The 22,083-nt window shown below is 42.7% G+C and overlaps 1 protein-coding gene across 9 annotated transcripts in view; it reads right to left on the minus strand.

The window, feature by feature from the left end:
• Positions 1–22,083, minus strand: part of LOC114059785 (ankyrin repeat and KH domain-containing protein 1-like) — a 98,275-nt gene that overhangs the window by 16,299 nt on the left and 59,893 nt on the right. For all 9 annotated transcript variants that reach the window (XM_027888631.1, XM_027888630.1, XM_027888629.1 and 6 more), the window contains exons 15-28: positions 19,154–19,897; positions 12,055–12,200; positions 11,803–11,914; positions 10,860–11,005; positions 9,718–9,860; positions 8,710–8,923; positions 7,332–7,507; positions 6,618–6,780; positions 5,398–5,493; positions 5,011–5,127; positions 3,882–4,056; positions 3,055–3,508; positions 2,553–2,630; positions 967–1,113 (exon numbers count right to left, since the gene is read on the minus strand). In XM_027888631.1, the coding sequence (XP_027744432.1) occupies positions 967–1,113; positions 2,553–2,630; positions 3,055–3,508; positions 3,882–4,056; positions 5,011–5,127; positions 5,398–5,493; positions 6,618–6,780; positions 7,332–7,507; positions 8,710–8,923; positions 9,718–9,860; positions 10,860–11,005; positions 11,803–11,914; positions 12,055–12,200; positions 19,154–19,897 (2,911 nt within the window). The remainder of the gene's footprint in view (positions 1–966; positions 1,114–2,552; positions 2,631–3,054; positions 3,509–3,881; positions 4,057–5,010; positions 5,128–5,397; positions 5,494–6,617; positions 6,781–7,331; positions 7,508–8,709; positions 8,924–9,717; positions 9,861–10,859; positions 11,006–11,802; positions 11,915–12,054; positions 12,201–19,153; positions 19,898–22,083) is intronic.

Raw genomic sequence — 22,083 nt, forward strand, 5'->3', positions numbered from 1 at the left:
GCTGCTGCCTGGAGGGTTCCTGCCCAAGAGGGGGACAGGCTGCTACCACACAGCCAGCAGGGCCATGACACTGTGGAGAGCCCCACTGGAGACTACATCAAAAGGCAGAGGCCAAACCAACTCTCCAAGGGTTCAAACACCTAAATTTTCACATTAAACTGCGTTTTTAAACCTTCACTAAGAACGGTCTGTGGCTTCCCCTGATCTGAACGCGTTAAATTCTCTGTACAATTATGTTCTTTGCACACAGCCTGAAATTCTCCAAAATGAGCATATCTGGTCACTGCCACTGCAGAACACAAAAGCATCTGACACCTGAATGTTTGTGCTGTATCCCTTTTTGATAAAGAGAACAAAAAGAGGAAAGCCAGATGACCACTCTAGTTGCAAGCAGTAGATACCATAAAGGTTACAAGAAAGATACTGGGGTGTTAATGGCCATGCAACAAACCCCAGTACATGTTTCAAAGGAAAAGTTTGCTTTACAGAGAATCTTTAAATCTCATTGTACCTCTAAGCACTCGCTTTTAGGTGACAAAAGTTTTCAGGGAACAAGAGATCAAGGTCACTGCTTAAAGCACAGTGAATTTTTTGGTCTTGAAGAGATCATCCACCTCTCCTCTGCTCACATCCACCACGCCCTTAGTTCATGTGCAATCATCTGCTGTAGGGCTTTTCACTGCCCTCTGCTCCCTTCCCCTTTTATCTTTACTCCAGTGAACTCACAGGAGAAGAAAACCCTCATACCAAATAAAATGTTCATGTCATGCTGACGTTAAGTTAGTGAGGAGTTACTACAAATTAGGACTGCAATCGGTTTTCACAGCACTGCAAGACTAAGGGGGGGTTAGATTTTTTTAGTTAATTCTAGAATTATATAACCTTGTTGGACATTCTGTATTTGAGAATGGTTTATAAGCTAAAAAGTTCACTGATAGTTTCAAAGTACGGAATGAAAGTCTTTACCTTCTAACCACTTCTTTCCAGCCTTCTTCTCTTTTCTGGCCTCTTTTTGGACTGGTCAAATTCAGCTTTACATTTGGAGAGGTCAGAGGCAGAGAGACAGACTTATAAGTAGTCGACAAGGAATTCGAGTGACCTTCACCATCAAGTCTGGGAACAGAAACGTGCTGATTACAAATCACAGAATAAAATGACAGCATAAAGTTTACATTTCTGCAGCTTGAAACTAGTAGCATGAACTGTTTTTATTGTTATTTTCTACCTGGAACAACTGTTGGATGACTTTGGGGAGGGTTATTTTTTATCTTTTAGTCAAGACTTTGCCCTTCCTCCAAAAAGCAGAGAGTTACAGTGAATTAAATAATACCAGAAGCACTAAGAGTAAAATAGTTTATAATAGGTGGTACACAGCCACTTAGGCACCTCCTGATTATGTGTCTATGTTGTGTTCTCCACTCCTGAAAAGCAGTGTTTAGACAATAAACCTTTTAATAAGGCAGCACTTTCTCTCTTTACCTTAGTAAGTTCTAGCTCTCTGATAACGCACCTACCCAAGGCATTTGAAAGTGAAGAACCTGTCCTCAGATAATGAAAACTGAGGCAAACAGAACAAGAAAATGCATGTGAAAGAAAAGAACAAAACCCACTGGGGAATATCAATACCAGGGTAAACTTTGAAAGCTTTTTTCCTGCTTTATCTGAAAATATCTAGCTATTTTTCCAGAAGAACATTGCTATGAAGTCTGAGTTTCAGTTTTAATTACAGCAGCATTGTCATCAGCGTGTCTGTGATTAAAGAGAAGAGCAATTCAGGAAGGGTAAAAATTTAGAGATGACTGTGAGACAAAGTCTGCCTAGTGCAAGAGCCAAAGAGCACTGCAGAAGTCAATAAATATACTACAAACATCATCTACATGATGTTTGATTCCTCAGTGTACTTTATCTAACAGAAGAACCACCTCTAACAAGGAGTCAGAAATGTGCATTTAGCTTGTCCTCATCACCCTAAGACTCTTGTAGCAGACCTTGGATAAAGGGTCAAGGCTGAAACAATTCATGTTCATAGGACAGAACTCAGGCAAATTCCAATTTCTAACATTCCTAAGGAAAGCCCAAAACACTCACCCTCAACTGATGAATCCACTACTTCTGCACCTAACTTTGAGGGGAGAAAAGGAGAAACCAAAAAGGAAATCCCAACTCTCTTCCCACTCCCAAACTCCTCTGTCTGACAACAGCTCGCTCTCTCTGCCCTTTTCGATGCTACAGTGTTCGTGTTCGTATTGAAGATGGGTTGGGTTCTCACTCAGCCCAGTATCCTGCACATCATCCCCTGTACCCTCTCCCTGCCCTTAGTGCAGAAAATGGAAATTAAAACCACAAGTATGGAGGACCAGACTTGTATTAATTAAGTGTAAAAATAAACAAAGACTACAGACCCAGAGGGGATCTGAAGTTTCTGACTCAGACCATTGAGCTATTCAGAAACTGGTGGTATAAAAGTTATCAGCACATTCCCTGGCAACTGAATGATCTTCCAAACTGTTCACAGGGCCCCTGTATATTCCCTGAGTTCTTATGGCTCTCACCTCTGGCTCGACAAGCTTAAATCAAACTGGCCATCCACCTGGCAGGTGAAATGCTCGGAGTCATCAACTTCTTCCCTCCTTCAAACAAAGAGATTGTAAGTCAAATGAGCTAATGATGAAACCATAAAACAGTGAAGAGGTCACAAAATCACTTCTGTAAATGGATGGTAAGTAAAGTTGATACTTCTTTAAAGTCCCAGCATATTCACTTTAAAATCTATTCTAATAAAGAAGACATTGAAACACATAAAGAGCACAGAGAGCCATTTTGCTCAAATAGTATTTAAAATCAGGCAGAAATGCAAAAAAAATTGTATCTTTACCATTTTAAAGAGGTTATGTTCAACACACTTGCCAGTATTACTTAAGAGCTACAGGAATAAAGCAGACTGAGTCTCTCTAGGCTTTGGGGATGCACCTGCTTGTGGAGAGCTTAAGCTCCTGGCACAGGTGGAACCTTGTGAAACGACAGGGAATTCAGGACCAAACAGGGCAGTCTCACCTGTTTGGTGTTTTGGAAGCCGAGGTGCTGGTTTTCTCTTCCTGAGAGGGGATGAGCAGTGAGGAGTAGCGCCGCTCCGAGGAGTTCGTATCCATCGTGAAGTTCAGCTCTTGGCTCTTCCCTCCACTGCTGCTTTCACTGTTGCAGTCTGTGCTGTCCAAGTTATCTGAATCGCTGTTCCCACTTGCACCACCGCCTCTTGGCTCTCCATTTATTTTATTTTTATCTGCTTTTTGCTGTGCTAGAGATATATGCTGATCTGGCAGAATTATCTGCATATTCTGAGGAGTCTCTTTTGTTTTATTTTTCTTATTTTTTCTGTTTGTGCTGGGGGTAGTCACCACATTAGCTCTCTTCTTCCCAAAGGCATTTGTGAAGGTAGTTGAAGTTGCAGAAATTCCAATTGTAGTTGTCGTAGTTGCACTTGGAGGCTCTATAGGAACTTCTTGCTCCACTGAAAGAAAAAAATAATTGATGTCCAATCAGAACCCATAAAATACAGAAGTCAGTGCCCTGACTGAACACACCACAGCTCAAGTTATGCTCCTTGCTCAGCTGTCAGAATACCTGCACTACATTTAGGTGTAAATCCTCCAAGAGTGAAAGACTCTCATGAACAAATGGGGGGCGGGGAATGAGCAAAGGAAGGGGGTACAAAAGTGAACAAAGGAGTTTTGCCAGGAACTCAGACTGTGGAGGGAAGAACCAGGGCAGCAGCCATGCAACACTGCCACAGTAAGAGAGACCAGCTTTCAAACATATTCCCTTGACAGTTAAAAAAAGGCACCCCCACAACTACACTGTTCACAGAAACACTTGTTCTTTACCTTCATCATCGTTTTCTTCTTCATCGTCATCTTCTTGCAGTTCCAGAGTTTCCTTAGGCTTGTTTTCTTCATCTTCTTCTTGTTTTCTTTTTTGTTCCTCTTTCTTCTTCTTTCTCTTTTCCTTCCTTTTCTCCCTTTTGGCTGCAAGAGCTTGTTTTCTGCTCTCCTCTCTTGACTATGTAGGAGAAAAAGATGAATATTTAAACATTTTCACACAGACTAAATTATCCTTATAATTTAGATCTTCCTGAAAAATCTGGGGGGAGGGAGAAAGGAGAGAGTATGATGAACTAGAATGTCCCATACTGAATCATTACACAGAAACTGGGCAGACCTTACGGGACAACAGGACTAGCTGGTCCAAAAACTTTAAGGAATAACAACAAAATAACAACCAAAACAGAGGTATTACAAAAATACAGTTTTACTGGAAAAGCAGCAAAAGCTCTCATCCTCTCAGTCCTTTCTCCAACAAATATTTAATAATCTCAGCAATGTTTTTGCAGCAACGTTCACATCTTTGACTCAACAGTCAGTACTCAAAAGACTGTATTGCACAAAACTGTTCTAATTTTAACCACTTTTTTAATATATGGAATCAGTCGCCTATGTTGCATTGTAGTTATGCACAGCAACTGATGGGTGTTAATGCACTAATGTGGAACTTGTCAAAAATTGTAAGAACATCATAAAAGAGTGTGTGAGTGCTTTACTTTAGGACGCTGCACAGCATTCCTGGTGAGGGAAAGGGATTTTTGCCACTATCTGCTCAATTCCACCAAACAAAAGTCCATAAAATGCTTATGGATTATGATTTACACATCCATAAACACACCATGAGACTGGAGACCTCCCTTATTCCCATATCCTTTGCTCTGAGATGATTCCAGAGAGCTACTGGGAGTTCTCCCAGAGAGCTACCATTGCTAAGTCCAAGCTTTCCTAAACAGGACAGTGGAGAGACTGAAGCAGAAGTCAGTTCTAATTAGTCACCCCCAGCATGTCCTTCACTTCTATATTAGAGGGAGGAACACACAGTCAAAGCACAAGAAGCAGCAGAGGAAACACAGCCTATGGGTTCACACACAGTTCAAACCACTCTGCTACACGACAGGGATGCTCTACTCACCTTTTCCAGGTCTAGCTCCTTCAGCAGTATAGTTGCATTCTTATTGGCTTCTGCAGCCTGCTGGTCTTTAGCTTTCACAATTGTCTCCACACACTGGTGACACTTTTTTAACAGGTCCTGGAATACAAACTTGTCTTACTACCCCGTGAGAAACTAAAATTGAGGAGTGAGGCTTAGTCTACAACTCTACAACAAAAGATTGGCTCCCCTGTAGTCATAAACATGCAAACTATTTCACACAACAGGACTGTAAATGCTGATTTATTTTTTAAGTTCTGTATTAAAAAGGAGACATGCAAACAGTTCAGTTTTTGGATACTTAAGAACTCTCCATGTGTATTTTTGTTGAAAGTTCAGGGCAGGGTGCGGTGCCCGGTTCCAACTCACCTTGTCTGTGATGGTCGCGATGTAGCGCATGCACTCAATGTCTGAAGGAAATTGGTTAACTTCTTTCACCAGGAACTGAACCACTTTCACGTGCCCCTAGAACAGCAGAGAAAATTCTAGCCTCTTGTATACAGTTGTCAACACTCACCATCAAAAGACACGTTTGATATCTCTTAGTCCAATACAAAAGACTCGTCATAAGCAAGAACATTTCTGGTGAGCTGCTGTTTGGGGAGAAGGGCAGTTACTGCTTGCCTGGTGCTGACAGCACAGCTGCTGTTCTGCTCCACGGTGGCAAAGACAAGCTCTTCCACAAGATATTTCTTATGTTCAAATACAAGGACGAAATCATGCCCAAGGACAGAGGCAGATCTTCATATTTTTAGTAACAGCCAAGACAACACTCTTTACACACCATCTGTCTCCCAATCCACTCTTTTGCCACTTGCACCATGGAACTAACTTAGACTGCTCAGTTACAAGCTAAGTCTGATCAGGGAACCGAGCCACCTGTATGTTATCCTGACCAGCACATTCCTTTGCTACTGGGATCCACTGTGCAACCACACAAAGGACCCAACTGTTGCTTCTGAAGTTATGTGAAAGCAGACAGCAGTGGCATGCTCAGCATGGCTGTCTGTCAAAAAAGCTGCACACTTATTTGCTGGTTTGTTAAAGGCAAAGCAGCTACAGTCAATAAATTCCTCTGTGCTCCTCGCATCCAACACCACAACTGACGGAACCATCACAAAGCAAGCTCTTCCTGCCAAGAAGAAAAGGTAGTAGGTGATAAAAGAGCAGACTACACAAAGTGTCCCACCACAACAGATTAGGAACTGAACAGCAGAAGCACAGAGGAATTGGCACAGCTCATTCCAGACCGGTACTGTGTTCATCTCAAAATCAGGACTGAAGCAAGCAGTACAATCCAGAAAGGTAGAGGGAACTATGGAAACCTCAAACTGGCAAAGTCTGAAATGGTGGGAGTTTTTGAACAGTGTACAACTGGAAATAATAAAGTGAATATGGTTTCTGGAACAGTTTTTCACCTTTCAAAAATTGGATCTGTGTGAAGTACAGTAATTACGATTACCTCAAGGTGGGGATTTTATCAAAGGATTCATTTTGCTGAGTTGTATTTGCTTCTTCCCAAACCAAGCGTTCAGATTCAAGCCCAAGCGAGAAGCACTGTTTTGAAAACATAACTGCTGGTCTCCTACCTTGCGAAATGCTGACATAAGAGGGGTAATTTTCCTATTATCTGCAGCATCCACGTCTGCTCCTGCTTGGACAAGCAGCTGGACCACGTCGTAGTGCCCACCATTCGCTGCCAGCCACAGCGGGGTGTTTCCTTTCTTGTTCCGAACATCGATGTGCGCTCCTCTGAAAACACACAAGTGGAACAGAGTGAAACAGGGGATAAGGAGAGGTGGAAGACAGCAAGATCACAAAAGATCGAGAGTACAACTGGATATAGAACTTTAGTAACTGAAGTACAGTGGTTAAATATGTCCCTGAAACTTGCTGTTTCATTTCCGACAGTGACGCAGGGGTCATTTAAATCTCCCTGACAGAAACGAATGTTCACTTCATGTCACCTATTGCACCACAGGTACACAAACAGAAACCTTTATATTGTCATCAGCGTGGTGACTATCCACAGGACAAAGCAGCCCCTTGAGATTTTAGCAGAGCACAGGGTTCTGCTTGAAACGCTCAAGAGCTACTTCCAGGCTTTGCCCCACAAGTGACAGTGAGGATGAGGAGAAGAAATGTGCCACCCATCACAAAGCCAGAGGTGGTCTGGCTTGGAAGGGACTTTAGAAATCATCTCTTTCCAACCCTCTTGCCATGGGTAGGGATGTCACCCATGAGACCAGGTTGCTCAGAGCCCCGTCCAACCCTTGAACACTTAATGAGAAGACACAATTTACCGATTAATGAGGAGCTCGCAGAACTTGTAGTGACCCTTGTCTGCTGCAATGGTTAAAGCTGTGTCTCTTGAGGAAGGCACAGGTGGGGCATTCACATCTGCTCCTTTATCAAGGAGAACCCTTCCAACCTCTGCATAACCTCCTGAAGCCGCTTCCATCAGAGGTGTGAGACCAGTCTGTGCAAAGAGAACAAGCTGTTCTGTGAAATCTGTACAATACACTTTGGATAAGACATAAATGACTCCTACAAAGAGAAATAATATTTTTTTATTTAGCTGTCTATATTTAGTTTAGGAGCCTAACTTCAAGCAGTCTCTGTCTCAAAAATACCCAAAAAACCCAACAAAAAAAAACCCCAACAACAAAACAGAACACCCACACACAAACCAACCAAACAAAACCAACCCAAAAACCAGACACTCTTGGGCTTCGATTTATACAAACCCAAGCAAACTGTTGACTAAGAACCACCAGATACCTGTCTCAACAGCAAAAGCAAAGTTTATAACAGGTTCTCTACAAGAGAGGTTAGAACAGATTCAAATGAAGACACAAGTGTTTCTACAAAAACACTGAGAAACTGGCTTTATAGCTTTTCTCTAGCCTCCCTTAGCACTGAGACTGATCTGGGCCCAACTTAGTTGCCAGGCCAGACTGTTAAATAAACTTACACCAGCTGCTAACATGCCCAACTGACCATTTGAGAGCTGGCTTTTATCCATATCCCCTTTTCTCCAGCCACAGTCATTCCAGAAGCAGGCGGGGTAGACAGACACAGCAATTATTTCAGCAGCCTTAGGAGTTACCAAAAATTCCTTTGTGCTGGGGAAATCAGTCTGGCTGTCTACACAAGCTTTAAGCTTGCTTTATGGCAGGAGACACAAAGCTGTCCCAGAGCACCAAAGGATGGGACCTGTGGAGCATTTCAGAGGCACAGAAGGTCACAGTACTGAAGCCACGGGTTCTACAGCAACGTAAAATCTTTACAAAAAGTCTGACTGCACTACTTCTGTTGTAGACAAAAAGTCTGCTCTATATGAGAATCACAAGCAACACTATTCTCTTCCTGCCTAGGCTTCACTTGTATGTAAAAATATCTGTTCTGTTAACGAGTATCATGTCAAGTTTAGACAAGAGTGAATCTAAGTTTCATTATGAGCTCAAAAGGACCAGTCAGCTTTTCCCTAGTGCAAAAAAAAAAATTCATCACTGATGCTTTTTTTTTTTTCTTTAAAGAAACCACGCATTTCAGAACGTTTAAATGCTCTGATGCAACAACTCCTCTGAGCAGGAGAGAGGCTCAAAGTCACAGGAAGTTTGAAGACACTTGCTGGCTCAGGGGCAATAAGTCACAAGGAAAGGTGAGTGCCCCCCTTACCTTTGCCCTGTGCTCGACATTGGCCTTCCTGTCCAGGAGCAGGCTGACCACCTCTGCCCGGCCCTGGAAGCAGGCCAGGGTGAGGGCTGTGTTCCGGTTGGTCTCAATTTGGGCGTTAATATCTGAACCCATATCGAGCAGCAGCTTCACGGCGGGAACGTGGCCGTTCATAGCGGCCAACATCAGAGGAGAAATTCCCAGCTTACTCCCAGTCCTAAGGGAAAGAAACACAACTGCAGTGCCCAGAGCTGGAGGAAAACTCCAAGAGCTTTCCAAAGAGCAACAAAATGTCAGAAAAGAACATATAACCTTATACAAATACAAAAACTGACCTAACATAGCAGCATTTTTAATTGCTTAGGAGAAACCATAAGAGGAGTTGTATGCAATAAGCAACTGCAATTTATAAACAGGGAAAATACATTTCAGACATCCTGATGGCTGAAGCACACATAAGCCTTAAGCTACATTTACTAAAAATCAAGGCTTCATCTGATTCATTCAGAGAAACACGTTTCTAGCACAGCTGCAATTTTAACTTCCTCTAGCTAAGAGTTCTCTCACTCTATCTAGGGATAGAATATGTGTGAGTTTTCTCAAAATGAATGGAGAAGAAGCTTAAGAGACATAGCTGTGTAAATTTGTTCTTCTTCCTGAAAAAGGTATTTTCAAACAAACACGCAGAGCTGCCCTTTGGCTGGTTCCTTTACCCAGTTCTATTGGAAATAGTTTGACTTCCAGATCCCAGAATGGTGGAAATCGGAAAGAGAAAAGAACAGGTTTGCAAAATATACTACCTTAAAATATAGGTATAAGTCAGATGAAGTTTGTGATAGCTAAAGGCAATTTAAAAGCACTAAGACAACATGAGCACACAGGATACCATCAGTGTAGAAAGGTTGCAAGGAGGTCTGACAGCACCTGAGATTCCAACCTGAGGCTCAGCACGGAGCCAACACGGAGTGTCTGTGCCGTGCTGCAGCTCAGCTGGTTACATTGGTACCTTACCTGGAATTAATTTCTGCCCCAGCATTGAGAAGAATCTTGATGATATTAACATAGCCCCCAGATGCAGCAAGGCTTAATGGCGTGTAATCTGACACATTCCTGTGTTCTTTATTTGCTCCCCGGGCCAACAGCAAATCAACAACCTGAAAAAACAGCACGTGTGTTAACAGACATATCGTGGCCTTTGCCACTGTCCAGGGAGTGAAAGGATGTTATCACAAGTTCAAGCTTTCCAGTGTGCTACCAGCTTCCCTTGTCAATACACAAGACTCCACAGGAATATCTCTACCCTCTTCTATTTGACTTTTCCCTATCTCTGTGCAGCCTGCCCAGCCCATGAGCACAGCAGCTGAGCACTTGTCTGCCAGAAAGATTATTTCACCCACACATGAATGCAAGGCTTTAAAGCGAAGCTCTTCACAGGGGAAAATTAAAACATTTTGAGTGATATACTGCACTTCAGTGCACCTCATTTTACTACTAATATAGGCTAAGTGATTTCCAAATACGCCAGAAATAAGGCTGCCTCAGAAGCTGCTAAGCCAGAAATACAAGAGGTAGATATTGGCATAAGGAAAAAAAATAAAGAGGAAGAACAAAAGACTCCCACAGGCCACACTGATCTCGTCTTTTATTTTGAGAAGTACTTCTACTGTTAAAAATCTGCAATTCAAAGGTAAAGTGGAAACTTTTCAATTTCGGTCAACTATTTGAATCTTTAAATTAATCTAGCATGGAACCCTCAGCCATCTCCTTGCCATCTTCTAAGCAAGTAAGAACATGGCTGGATTTAACAAAGGAAGGATTTAACAAATCTTATTTGGACAACAACAACACACAAAAAAATCTGGTATCATTAAAAGCCTGGTACAACATGCCCTGCATTGCATCTGCACTTATCAGCCCCAAAGACGTATACTCCCCACACGAAATTCCAGTTTCTGTCCCCATGTGCCTCCACCAGCTGTTTCAGCTCTTTTCTTGGAAGAAGAAAAGGCCTTAAATTAGTTACACTTAACACAGGTGAAAAACCTTCCAGAAAAAAAAGAAGGATTTATCATCAACAGGAGAACCCCGATTCTGTACAAATAAAAGCTATCCACAAGCAACAACTCAGGCCCCTTGAGGACACATGTCTGTACCTCCTGGCGTCCACCAGAGCATGCCAAGGAAAGCGGAGTATCCTTTGTGCGCTCGGACTGTGCTTCAATATCCCCACCTTTGTCCAGCAGAATTTCCACGACACCAACATGTCCAGCAGTTGCAGCCAGAATCAAAGGTGTAAAACCTAGAGACGTGACACGGTGTTAGAAGCAGCCTTGAGTATCTCAAAAGTGTTATTAAGGAGGAGAAATGCACAAAAGGGTTAATTCTGTTGTTCAGATATGTATTCCTCAGACTGAGGGTTTCCTGGTGTAGGCCACAGCCTCAGAGCACTTCCCAAACCTCTTTTGCCCCTGTCACATCAAGGCTCTGATTCCAGCCAAAGGCTCTGCAAAAAAAATCTAGACAGTGCTTGCAATGACCAGTTTGGATTAATTCCAACAAATTCCCCTCTCTGGAGAAGCCACAGTTTTCTGCTTAATTCCTATTCCATGAAGCTCCAACCAGTGACCACACCTGCCCTGTGTGTGTTGCAGCTTGCCAATGGTCAGTGTGAGCTCCAAGGTGTGTGGTGTGATGGTTCAGCTCTCTCAGCTTTAAAAGATTTGAGATTTTGTTGAACTCTGTTATCGAGAACAATGATACCCAACCTGACAACTGTTACTCTTCAGCTCTGTCAGCCAAGTTTGGATGGTTACCTCATCAGCCCTGGCTTGCCAAGGTTTCTTTGCAGAGAGTAAATCACAAGGCCCAAAGTGCCTCACGTTTCAAAAATGTGCTAAAGATCCCACGCAGGTGAATATCCTTTCAAAAACACAGGTAAAAGTGCATGCAGTGTCACTGGCTTTGCACGGCACGTGAAGTGCAGGAATACATTTTTTGGCAAGCTCTGAAGCAACAAGTCCCAGATACCATGTCGAAGTTGGCTGTTTCACACTGCAGTTCATGCTCAACCTGTGCCACTGTTCTGTTTTAACTCACCTTTCTTGTCTCTGTGTTCGATGTTGGCACCACGAGCGATCAGCACAGACACGAGTTCCTCGTGCCCTCCCGCACACGCGAGGGTCAGAGCAGTGTCGTGATTACTCTCAGTCTGCACGGGGAGGGGGAAGAAACAGAAATTCCAAAATTAAAAATAAAGAGAATGCTTAATATTCCTACAACAATATTTATCTTTTTTTTTTTTTTCCTTTCAGGAAGCAAATCCGCTCAAAGCCAGCTGCCACTACTCACGTGTGCATCGATGTCCACCGAGGGGTACATGGGGAGCACGGACTGGGAGGGCACATTGCTCGATGCCTGCGGGCAGGGCTCGGGCGTCGGGGACTCTGTGGTGTGCGAGGAGCTGGTGGAGCCACTGGGCACTCTGCTGTTCACAGCTGAAAAGCAACACCAGGTTGTTTAATCCAACCTTAGGAATGTCGTATTTTTATACGAAAAATATGAAGCCCCATAAAACTGCAATGGTGGAATATCAAAACAGTAACGGGGGGGCAGGGGGGGAACAAATTAAGTGTTTCTACAAACAAAAAGCAGCTTCCCAGCAGTTAAACGGTGTAAGCATCGTCTCCAAACTGTGGTGAGTTAGGAAATAATTTTATGAATTAGTCTGTATGCATTACAAGTGTGAATTATGAAGGTGATTAGTTATCCTTTTTGAATTGCAACCTTCACTGTTAAGAGTTCAGTCATATGCTCAGTCTAAGCAGGCAAATGATTTATCACTAACACACAACCTAATGTTCAGAAATACAGACTTATTCTGGACTTTCAAAATTTTTCCTGTAAAGGTTAGTGCACACTTAGCCCCCAGAGAAGTTTTTCAGAGCAAGATGACTGACAGCAACTCCCAATATTAATTATGTCTCAGAGTTAAACCAACCCATGAAGGCAGAAGGGAAGCAGACAGGAGGGGGCAGTCCACAAAACCAAGAAAGATGAAAACTAACTGTGCTCCCTCAAATTTATTCTGATTGATGCACAGCCTGTAAAAGATGTCATCCTGAAGATCCAGCGCAGCTCAGCGACTTTAACTTATTTTTAAAAAATAACAGTTTTAAAAAAGATGGATAATTCAGAATTGGATTTTTTTTTTCTCCTAGTTTTAAATGAACAAGCAGAGAAACCTCCCTGCACTTCTCCACTATGGGGCCAGGACCTCTGCCTGCCTCTGTAGCCAGCTGAGAAACCAAGGGGGACCTGGATCCCTGAAGGCTCAGCTGGGATTACCTGCCAGGAAGGTCTAACACACCTACACACTCATCCCACGTGCACTTTAGTCACAGTAATTCCTGCTGATAGAGCAGCTGGATTTGACAAGTATTGTCACTGCTGGATTGCCAAATGTCTCTACTGTGCAGCCTCATCAGACAGAGCACCCGGTGAGCTTTAGTTATTCCAAAACACACAGTATTTTGCAGTATTTCTGGAAGAAAATACTGAAGGAAAACACTAACAACTACAGGTAAGAAATAAGCTGCAGCATTTTCCAAGTGTTTCAAGCATTAAATGAAGACGAAGGATGAACTCAAACCTGGGTATGACTTAGAGGAAAATTTTGCCAACCCTTTCCCAGCTCAACCTTACTCATTCCATTGACAAATTACACACCAACAATTACTCACAGGAAAACAGTGTAGGTGGAAAAGTCCTAGAAAATCCCCAACACAACCACTAATACTCTAATTCAGCCTATGCGTGACAAAGGAAACACAGACCAGAGCACAGTTACGTGGGGCCCTTCCATTGGGTTCTGGAAACTTGGGGAGGGTTGTCACTGAAATTTGGGAAGATGGCAGTTTCCAGCCGTATTTTTTAAGTAAAGAATTCTCCTCTGTGCATCAGCAAAACCAGCATTAACATTTGGTCACCACATTTAAGTAACAAAGTACCGGATCTGAATTCCCTTTACAACCTTCACCAGCAAACCAGGTTTGTATCCAAAGTTTCAAGTACCAAAGCGCTCCCACTTCATCTGCTCGCTCTGGATTACCACTTACAGCAGCAAATGGGCATTAATTAATGCAGTGCAATTGTCTTCCTGCTCAATGCACTGAAGTGCATGGTAATAACTGGATTTCTAAAGATTATTCCTTCCAAAATACAAGACACCAAATCACCCTGTTAAGGACTTCTGTGAAATCAAGCTGGTCCTTCCTCATGGAAGACACTGGCTCAATGTTTTCAAATTCTTGCAGCTACAGATGCCTGTAAAATCACATGCACGTGCTGTGCATGCAGAGCAGGGCGTGCATTGGAGCCAGCTTAAGGGTCCTTAATATAAACTATTCGTTGTTGCTGTCACAGGTTCCACAAATTCTCTATATTTCACAACCCTGACTGAAAATGTCCAAGTATTTCTTGCATTTTTCAGATTTTCCTCACATGCTTGAAACATGTGAGTGTGTGTTAAGCACTTCACATGCACAGTAACAATGATGTCAAACAGGAGAGAGAACACCAAAGGCAGTAGAAATGCACATAAAGCCTGTATTGATACCCCAATTAAAATAAAATCTAACAGCAAATATTCCTACAAAGCCCACCATTTAAATATCCCCTCTATAGCTGCCAAGTTTACAGAATTGCAGGATCTTTCAAACTGTCAGTTTTTATTCCCTCAGCGAGATCAGCAAGATGGGCCCATGGAGCAAAACACACCTGAGAACTCCTGCCTCCAGTTCCATGGGGCTGATTTAGCTCAACCCAAGTTACACAGCAAAATACAGAATTTTTTTTTTGTTTTTTTTGAACTTAAAGATGACCTTGCAGCAATGGTTCCAACATGGCATTAACCTGGAAAGGCTGTGGAACCACAGCTCAGCAGTGAGGGCAGCACTGGCACTGCCTGTGACTCCACAGAAAGGCTGCCTGGAGGGGACAGACCCAGCTGAGGTGGATGAGCACCTTCTATGCCAAATTAAAATGTGTGGCTTTCACCCTCTGAGAGGGAGAACTTTCCAACATGCAGATTGCTTCCTACTGAAGAGGTGATTTGTCTTCACACCAGGCAGGGCACTGACAGACACACCAGGCTTTGATTAAAAAATTCAAAAAAATTCATTTTCGCAGTGTGATCTTCACATAATGCTAGTTTTGTGACATAGTTTTCAGATGTTCCCATAGACTTCAACACTTAAAAAGACTTGTTTAAAAAAAAAAAAAACAATTTATCCTACACATGACAAAATCCAGGTTTCCTCACATGCTATGAAGGGCTTGCAACGTTCCCCAGGGTCTGTCTTTGTATCAGTGTGAAGCTGAGCACCGGTCTCCACAGACATGGATGACTATTTAGCCAAGTTATGAGAAAACATCAAAGGAAACATGAGTAAAACAACAGAAAGCAAGAACTCGGTATTCTATACAATATAACTCTAGATGCATTTACAGAACCTGGAGCACAGCTCTGGATGAGATTTCAGCTCTAGGCTGAAACTCTTGTCTACCCAACTGCTGCCATTCTGTGAGCATGGACATTCAGGAACACTGGGCTTGGATCTCCCTTGCCCTTCCCTCAAAGGAACTGGGATTTTTAGGAACCAGAGAACCATCCTTTTTCATGCCTGAGCAGCCTTTTAGCCTGTCCATGAGCTCCTCAGTAACCTGCTACTGCAGAGGCTTTTGCACGTTGGTAACTGCAGTTCCTTTCATGAGTCACCATTTCTCACTCCAAATTATCCCAGTAACCAGTTTTACTCCAAACACCAACCCTAAACACAGTTACTCAGGTGTCACCTTCCAAATCCTTACCTTAAAATACCATAATTCTGTATCACTGACTACAACCAGAATTTCAGAACTGAATAAGTGTCTCAGAAGACACCTGAAATTTCAGTTTAGAAACATGAGCTTGCAGGAGGAAAGTGGCACAGAAGCCTAAAAATACCAGCTGAGTAAAACAAAGAGAAATAAAAATATTCCAACTAAAGACAAAGCCCAGCAACAAGGAAAGTTCCTCATCTTTATTACTCTAAACCAGGAAAAAAGCCTCAATTCAGATACTGCCAACTAAAAAATCTACTATGGTAAATGTAGAACTTGAACTGAAATGAAGCTCCAGCTATGCAAGACAAGAGGTTACAAGAAACCAAATACTGAGTAATGCAAATGGCAGATGTGTTCCAAACTAATTTATTGCTTTCCCACTCTAAACTGCACCATGTCTCTGTCTCTTTTGTAAACCTGATTAAAATTTTGACTCTAGTAACTCACATCTTCAGCAGGGGATTAGGTGCAAGATTTTTGCATTAGCACACCTAAAAACTCCATTACAACCCAAATATTCTGGAGTGGAAAGAGATGCTTTGTTTTCAGGTTTTAGCTGACTTTCCAAAAGGTACTTGGGTACTTCTGTGTAGCTTCATGAGAGATGGGACACAGGCACATATCTGCCCACGACTCACTGCCAGGCAGGTGCCACTTTGCACTTTGACATCCACAGCCTCAACACCTCAGAGCTGACAGACTGTGCCAGCAGACACAGAGAAACGATAAGATAAACACTCCATTTATGTATGTTTTCACTGTTAAGTTGGTCAGCAAAATACAGATGTGTGGCTTTACAGAAATGCAAGTTCTCCCTTACAACTGGTCCCAACTGAGGCTTGGAAAAATTTGCCTCTTGCAACGTAAGATCACAGAATGGGTTGGGCTGGAAGGGACCTTAAAGCTCATCTTGTTCCACCCCCTGCCATGGGCAGGGACACCTTCCACCAGCCCAGGTTGTTCCAAGCCCCGTCCAACCTGGCCTTGGACACTTCCAGGGATGGGGCAGCCACAGCTTCTCTGGGCAACCTGTGCCAGGGCCTGCCCACCCTCACAGGGAAGGATTTCTTCCCAATATCCCATCTAACCCTGCCCTCTGGCAGTGTGGAGCCATTCCCCACATCCTGTCTCTCCAGGCCCTTGTCCCCAGTCCCTCTCCAGCTCTCTTGGAGCCCCTTTAGGCACTGGAAGGGGCTCGGAGGTCTCCCCAAATCCTTCTCTTCTCCAGGCTGAACACCCCCTGTCTCCAGCCTTGGAGCATCTCTAGACATCACCACTGGTATGAGCAACAGGAAAAGCTATTCCAGGGCAGAGGGAAAAAGCACTTCTGTTCCTCTGAAGTAGCCTCATCCAAACTGGAATACTCAGCAGGAACAGAAATGTTCATACCTCTTTCAAACCCAGAGTCACTCACCACAATCACAGCAGCTCCAGCAGTGGGATCAAGGGGACAAAACCTCCCTAAAATCCAAGTTTCCCATTCATAAGCCCCTGAACCATTTTACCTGGATCTGTGGCACGCAAGTAAAAATCAGTTCTTGTAACAGTTTTTACTGATCAAAATTTCTTAAAAGAATTAAGGACTAATTGACAAGTTTGTGAAAATAAAGTGCACTTTAAATATGGATCAAAAAGTTCAAAGTATGAGTAGGAAAGTTTACAGTTCATTTCTACATGCACACAATCCTACTCTACCCGAAATTTATAATTTCCCCGGGGATCACTTTTACACAGTCTGGATTTAAAAAGTGAGAAAATTATCTATCTTCCAACAAACTTTTTTTCTGGGGGGGGGGGGGGAAGTAAAACAAACTTGTGAATTTCAAGAAGAAAATATATTTCAATGAAGCAACATCAACACACTTTTGCAGAAGCCTCTGTAAGTTGGCAGCTAAAGTTTCCCCGAGTTGCATTTCCATAAATGTAGTTTCTAACAGTTGCAGAAGAGGGTGCTATTTGTAGTTATTTTTGAAATTACTAAATCTCACTTCTTAGCAAAAAAATGTCTTTAATTACCGAGCAAAAACAGTAACCAGTTTCAGAAAATGAACCAATATCTATCCAAGGGTTTTTTAATGATTTTTAAGATGGTCTTTCTGGTTGTTTGCAAGCTTTTTTTGCACAGCACAGTTGTCACACTGCAGCACCCACGAGTTGCTGACCATGAGGGGGTACAGACTCCACAGCCTCGTGCTGAATGTGTTCAACTCTCAGCAACTACTCTGAAGATCAAGACCTCGCTGATCACGTTTGGCATTAACCGCTCAATTTCTCCTCCTCACATGCCCCAGTACTAAAATTTTGAGTAATAAAAATTGAGAATGTTTTAATGCTGGCTGAGTATTCTGAAGAGCACCAGAGAGCAGATGCCAGAACAGGGGGAACTAACACCAATGCTCTATAAAACAAGAGGCTTTACTGGAATTACACCAACCAGCAGACGGGAGCTGGTACAAGCACCCCACTCCTGTGGGCTCCACGGGAGGTTGCAAAGTCACAGGTACTCTCAGCTTGCATGAGGTTGATGCAATTACCATTCCAAAGGCTCCCAGGAATGGTTGGCCACAGATCTCACCAACACTTCTACAACCTTGACATAAACTTCAGAAGGACAGGGCAGCAACCACGGAACGGGAAGGGCAGGGGGAGACAGACAGGAAAATAATGGGCAGGGGGACAGGCACAGGGCACAGAGAAAAGTTGAAAAACACTGAATTAAAATATAAAAAAGGGCAAAACTACAGATCAAACAACACTGGCTATATCCTACATACCTCCAGCAGCAAACCTCAATCCTAGTCAAATCCATGAAATGAAGTCACCCAAAGTGATCCTTTTTTTTTTTTTTTGCACAGGGGGGCTCAAACACCCCAATGTGTGGGAACTCCCATTCCTCTTCACACTGTATCAACACTTGGAAGGCTGTTGGGGTTTTTTGCTTTTCCTCCTTAGGCTAACAGGACACGTTTTTGCCATGTGGAACATCTAACCAGCAGATATTCCCACACAACCAGGCTCTGGTGGGGACTCTGCAAACATAAGCCATCCCAGAACAGAGCAGCTGTGCGTGGATTCCAGGCTGTGTTTAAGCTCCAGCAGCAAGGAGAGGGGCACATTTGTCCTTGCAAGTGACAACAATTTGTTTTGTTTCCTAGAGATGGCTGTCCCGTGGAAGAAAGTCACCGAGGTGTGAGCCTACACAGAAAATTCTACAGAAGACACAAATCTGCCATGCTTTCTGCTTTCCTAATGGGCACTGCTAATGATGAGGCTTTATAAAGAAGCACAGAAAAAGACGAGGCCAAAGGGGCTAAAACAGGTGTCCAGTAGAAAAAGTTTTGCACTTTGGAGGAAAAAAAAAAAAAAAAAAAAAAAAAAAAAAGGTATTTAAAAGTCTCATGTTAGAATTGGAAGTCACTGTTAGGATTAATAGCACTAATCAGGAACTTCATTCTCAAGCAAGTATTCCCAAACTGGAAAACCCCAAGATGTATTTGGAGGGAAGGAGAGAGAGGGAAACTGAGCACACAAATTAATGCAAAAATAGGTATATTTCTTAACCCACCTGCTATTAGGTCATCAAGAGTGTCGGTAAGCGTCTGTGCTGGAGTGGCAACCATTAATCCGTCTGGTTCTTGAACTAAGAGCCCCTGCCCAGCAATCTGCTGCTGCTGTCCTACATTCTGCTGATTCCCTAATGCTTTCTGAAGTTCAAGAGACTCTGTCCCATTATAACCTAAGTTACCAGAAAAATTACATTGCGGTGCTGGCAAAGGCTGGATGGGGACAAACTCTATTTGTTCAGCAGGTGGTGGAGACTGGTGTTGCTCGTCATCTTTAGACAAGATTGTGTCAGCCTGAGGTAACCCTGAAAAGTTATCCTCTGGCAGACCCTTATCGGCTTCCACTTCTGGGAAGACCCCTGTAAGTGAGCACTGCTGCTGCAGGGCAGGTGGTGTGTCTGTCTGACCTTTGGTCTCCAAATATTCTTTGGTAAACTGCTGTTGGGTTTTCATCTGCAACTGCCTTTCCACCTTCTGCAGCTCCTTCAATATTTTCTTCTTCTTCTGTACTTGTTCTTCTCTGTTCTTTTTAAGTTCTTCAATCTTATCCTTATTTAAAGGTTCACCTTGAATTAATTCCAATGATTTAAGTTGTGCTTTTTCAATAGCACTAATTCTCTGTCCAAGTTCATTCAGCTTGCCTTCAGTCTCTTCTACTATGCATTCCAAAGGCTGGTATGGGTGAAAAGGTGGCAGTAGGTCCTTATCTGCTACCTGCAGGGAACTTGACTTCTGCTTGGATGCACCTAAGCACATGAAAAATGTTTGAAAAAATGCCATGCTGAAGATACCCCAAACCTCCCCCTCTCACCCACCAAAAAAAAAAAAAAAGAAAAAAAAAGAAAAAAAGAAAAATAAAATTAAAAAAAAAAATCTTTACAACTAACACTGCACATCTGTCAAAGCACAGAAAGGCAAACCCTACACTCCATGGTAAGACAAGAGAGGACAAGGAATATATAGCTGGAATTTTCAATATTGATCCTCATAGCCCTTTGAACAGCTATTTTAATCTTAAGGAATAAGGAGCCTTTACAGTTTCTGACATACATGACAATGCACTTGGAAATGGAAATCAGCAGGAAGAGCAAGGCAATTTACATAATTTACTGAGTTCCCAAAGTTCTTCTGTGTGTGCAGAGCAATTTAACTAAGAGTATTTTCCAGAGGCTGACTTCCAACAGCAAGTTTACAAACCTATAGTTGAGAGCAGACTAACCTGACGATAAGATCAGTCCTTGGAACTGGGATTTTTCTCCAAACACCTTTACATTCAGCTTTGCATTACAAACAGAATCTGCCACTGCAAACTTAGTGCATACAAATGGATTGTGAAGTTTTGGCACCTTTTTGAAAGTCTGAGACAAAACTAACAACTTGCTCACCTCCCCTTCCAGTAGCAAATGGACAATTCTATTCTGTGCTGAACAATTCTATTAAAAATTAATTATTAAGGCTTTAAAACTAACCTTCACCAAGCAGGGCCCACCAAGCCAGAGTAGCACTGCCCCAAGTGCTGACTCAAGCAAATTCGAAAGCCACATCTGGAAAACTCCACTCATCTTGCTAAAAGGAATCTATTATGTGTTAAAATCTCAATTATTACTTCCAGTATCAGAAACTTTAGTTAAAAATGTGGAAGGTTTTAGCCTGATCAAATAATTCCCTGCACTAAAACTCATTTGGTATACTCAAGCAGCAGTACATGAAATCTCAAAAAAAAAAGGAAAGAAAACTTGAAGCTTTACAAAGCAGACTCACACAATTAATCATTAAAAGGGGAACTAAAATTATGTACAGTTTAAGCCAGGGTTTAATAAAGTTACCTAAACATCACACAGTTAAGTCAAAGTCTGGATGCAAGAACTAGGTCCCAGATCAGTTACCAGCTCTGGAAGGACTGAGTTTTCTAAAACACAGTTTCATTTCTCTCTAGGCCATCCTTCACCAAAACACTAATTCACAAGCGATTTCATCTTGCATTGCTGTCAAAACAGGAGTCACACACACCTCACTCTGAAAGGAATCTTTTTTGAAGGAACTAATTGTAAAAACAAACAAAGGTGAGATTTTTCTCTTATAAGGAGAAAGCACAAATATTAAAATAGAATTGAACCGACTGTGCTGAATACCTTCACCAGACTCCCTGGAGTGAAAGCAAACTGTACCTAATTTTAACAGAAAAAAACAAGAACCTTACTAACCCCAGGAAACAACCCAGCATCCCACAGCCACTGGAGACACCCTTCAGGATGCTCCTTCTCCAGCTCCATACTCTGTGCAGGTCAGGAGTTCCAGTTGAGCACCTCTCCCTGTCTCTGAATCATAAATGAGTCCCCAGACCATTTCTCAGCAGCAAGTGAGGAATTTGGGTGAAGTTCAGCAATCCCTTGCTCTGTGCTGGCTGCTGTAACCCTTGGCTGTTGGGCTTTGTCCTGCACTCAGAGTTTACAGAGTTCTCCTTCCATTTTAACAGCTGTAACTTAAAAGTTTTTGAGACCACTCCTGAAAATATTTGCACTCACCAAAAAAAAAAAAAAAAATCTCTGAAAGGTTTGTCTGTATCTTTGTTTTGAAACTAAGCTGCTCCCCTGCTGAAGCAGCAGAAACATCACAGTGACCAAACTGCAAATTCCCACCACAGCTGAGATGGGAATCCTCTGCCCTGCTCTGCTCAGTGTCATCCCTAAGATTCCTGTGTCTATCATTCCCATCCTAACACAAGGCATTCCCACAACCTGGCAGCTCTGGACACCTTTCATTACTCTGCAAGAAAGAAAAGCTGCAGCTCAAAGAGCCCCCCAAAATAAAGTAACACTGTGATCCCTCTCAATTAAGTCCGACTTGGGGAGAAAACAAGCCTGGCACGGGAAAGCTTTTCTAGGAGCACAAGGGAAAGCAAAGAGCAGAAACACAACCCCGCATGGAGAGC

Source organism: Empidonax traillii, unplaced genomic scaffold (assembly GCF_003031625.1).
Source record: "Empidonax traillii isolate 1590-97213 ecotype Southwest subspecies unplaced genomic scaffold, ASM303162v1 scaffold242:size1152717, whole genome shotgun sequence".
In the NCBI taxonomy this organism is placed as follows: domain Eukaryota; kingdom Metazoa; phylum Chordata; class Aves; order Passeriformes; family Tyrannidae; genus Empidonax; species Empidonax traillii.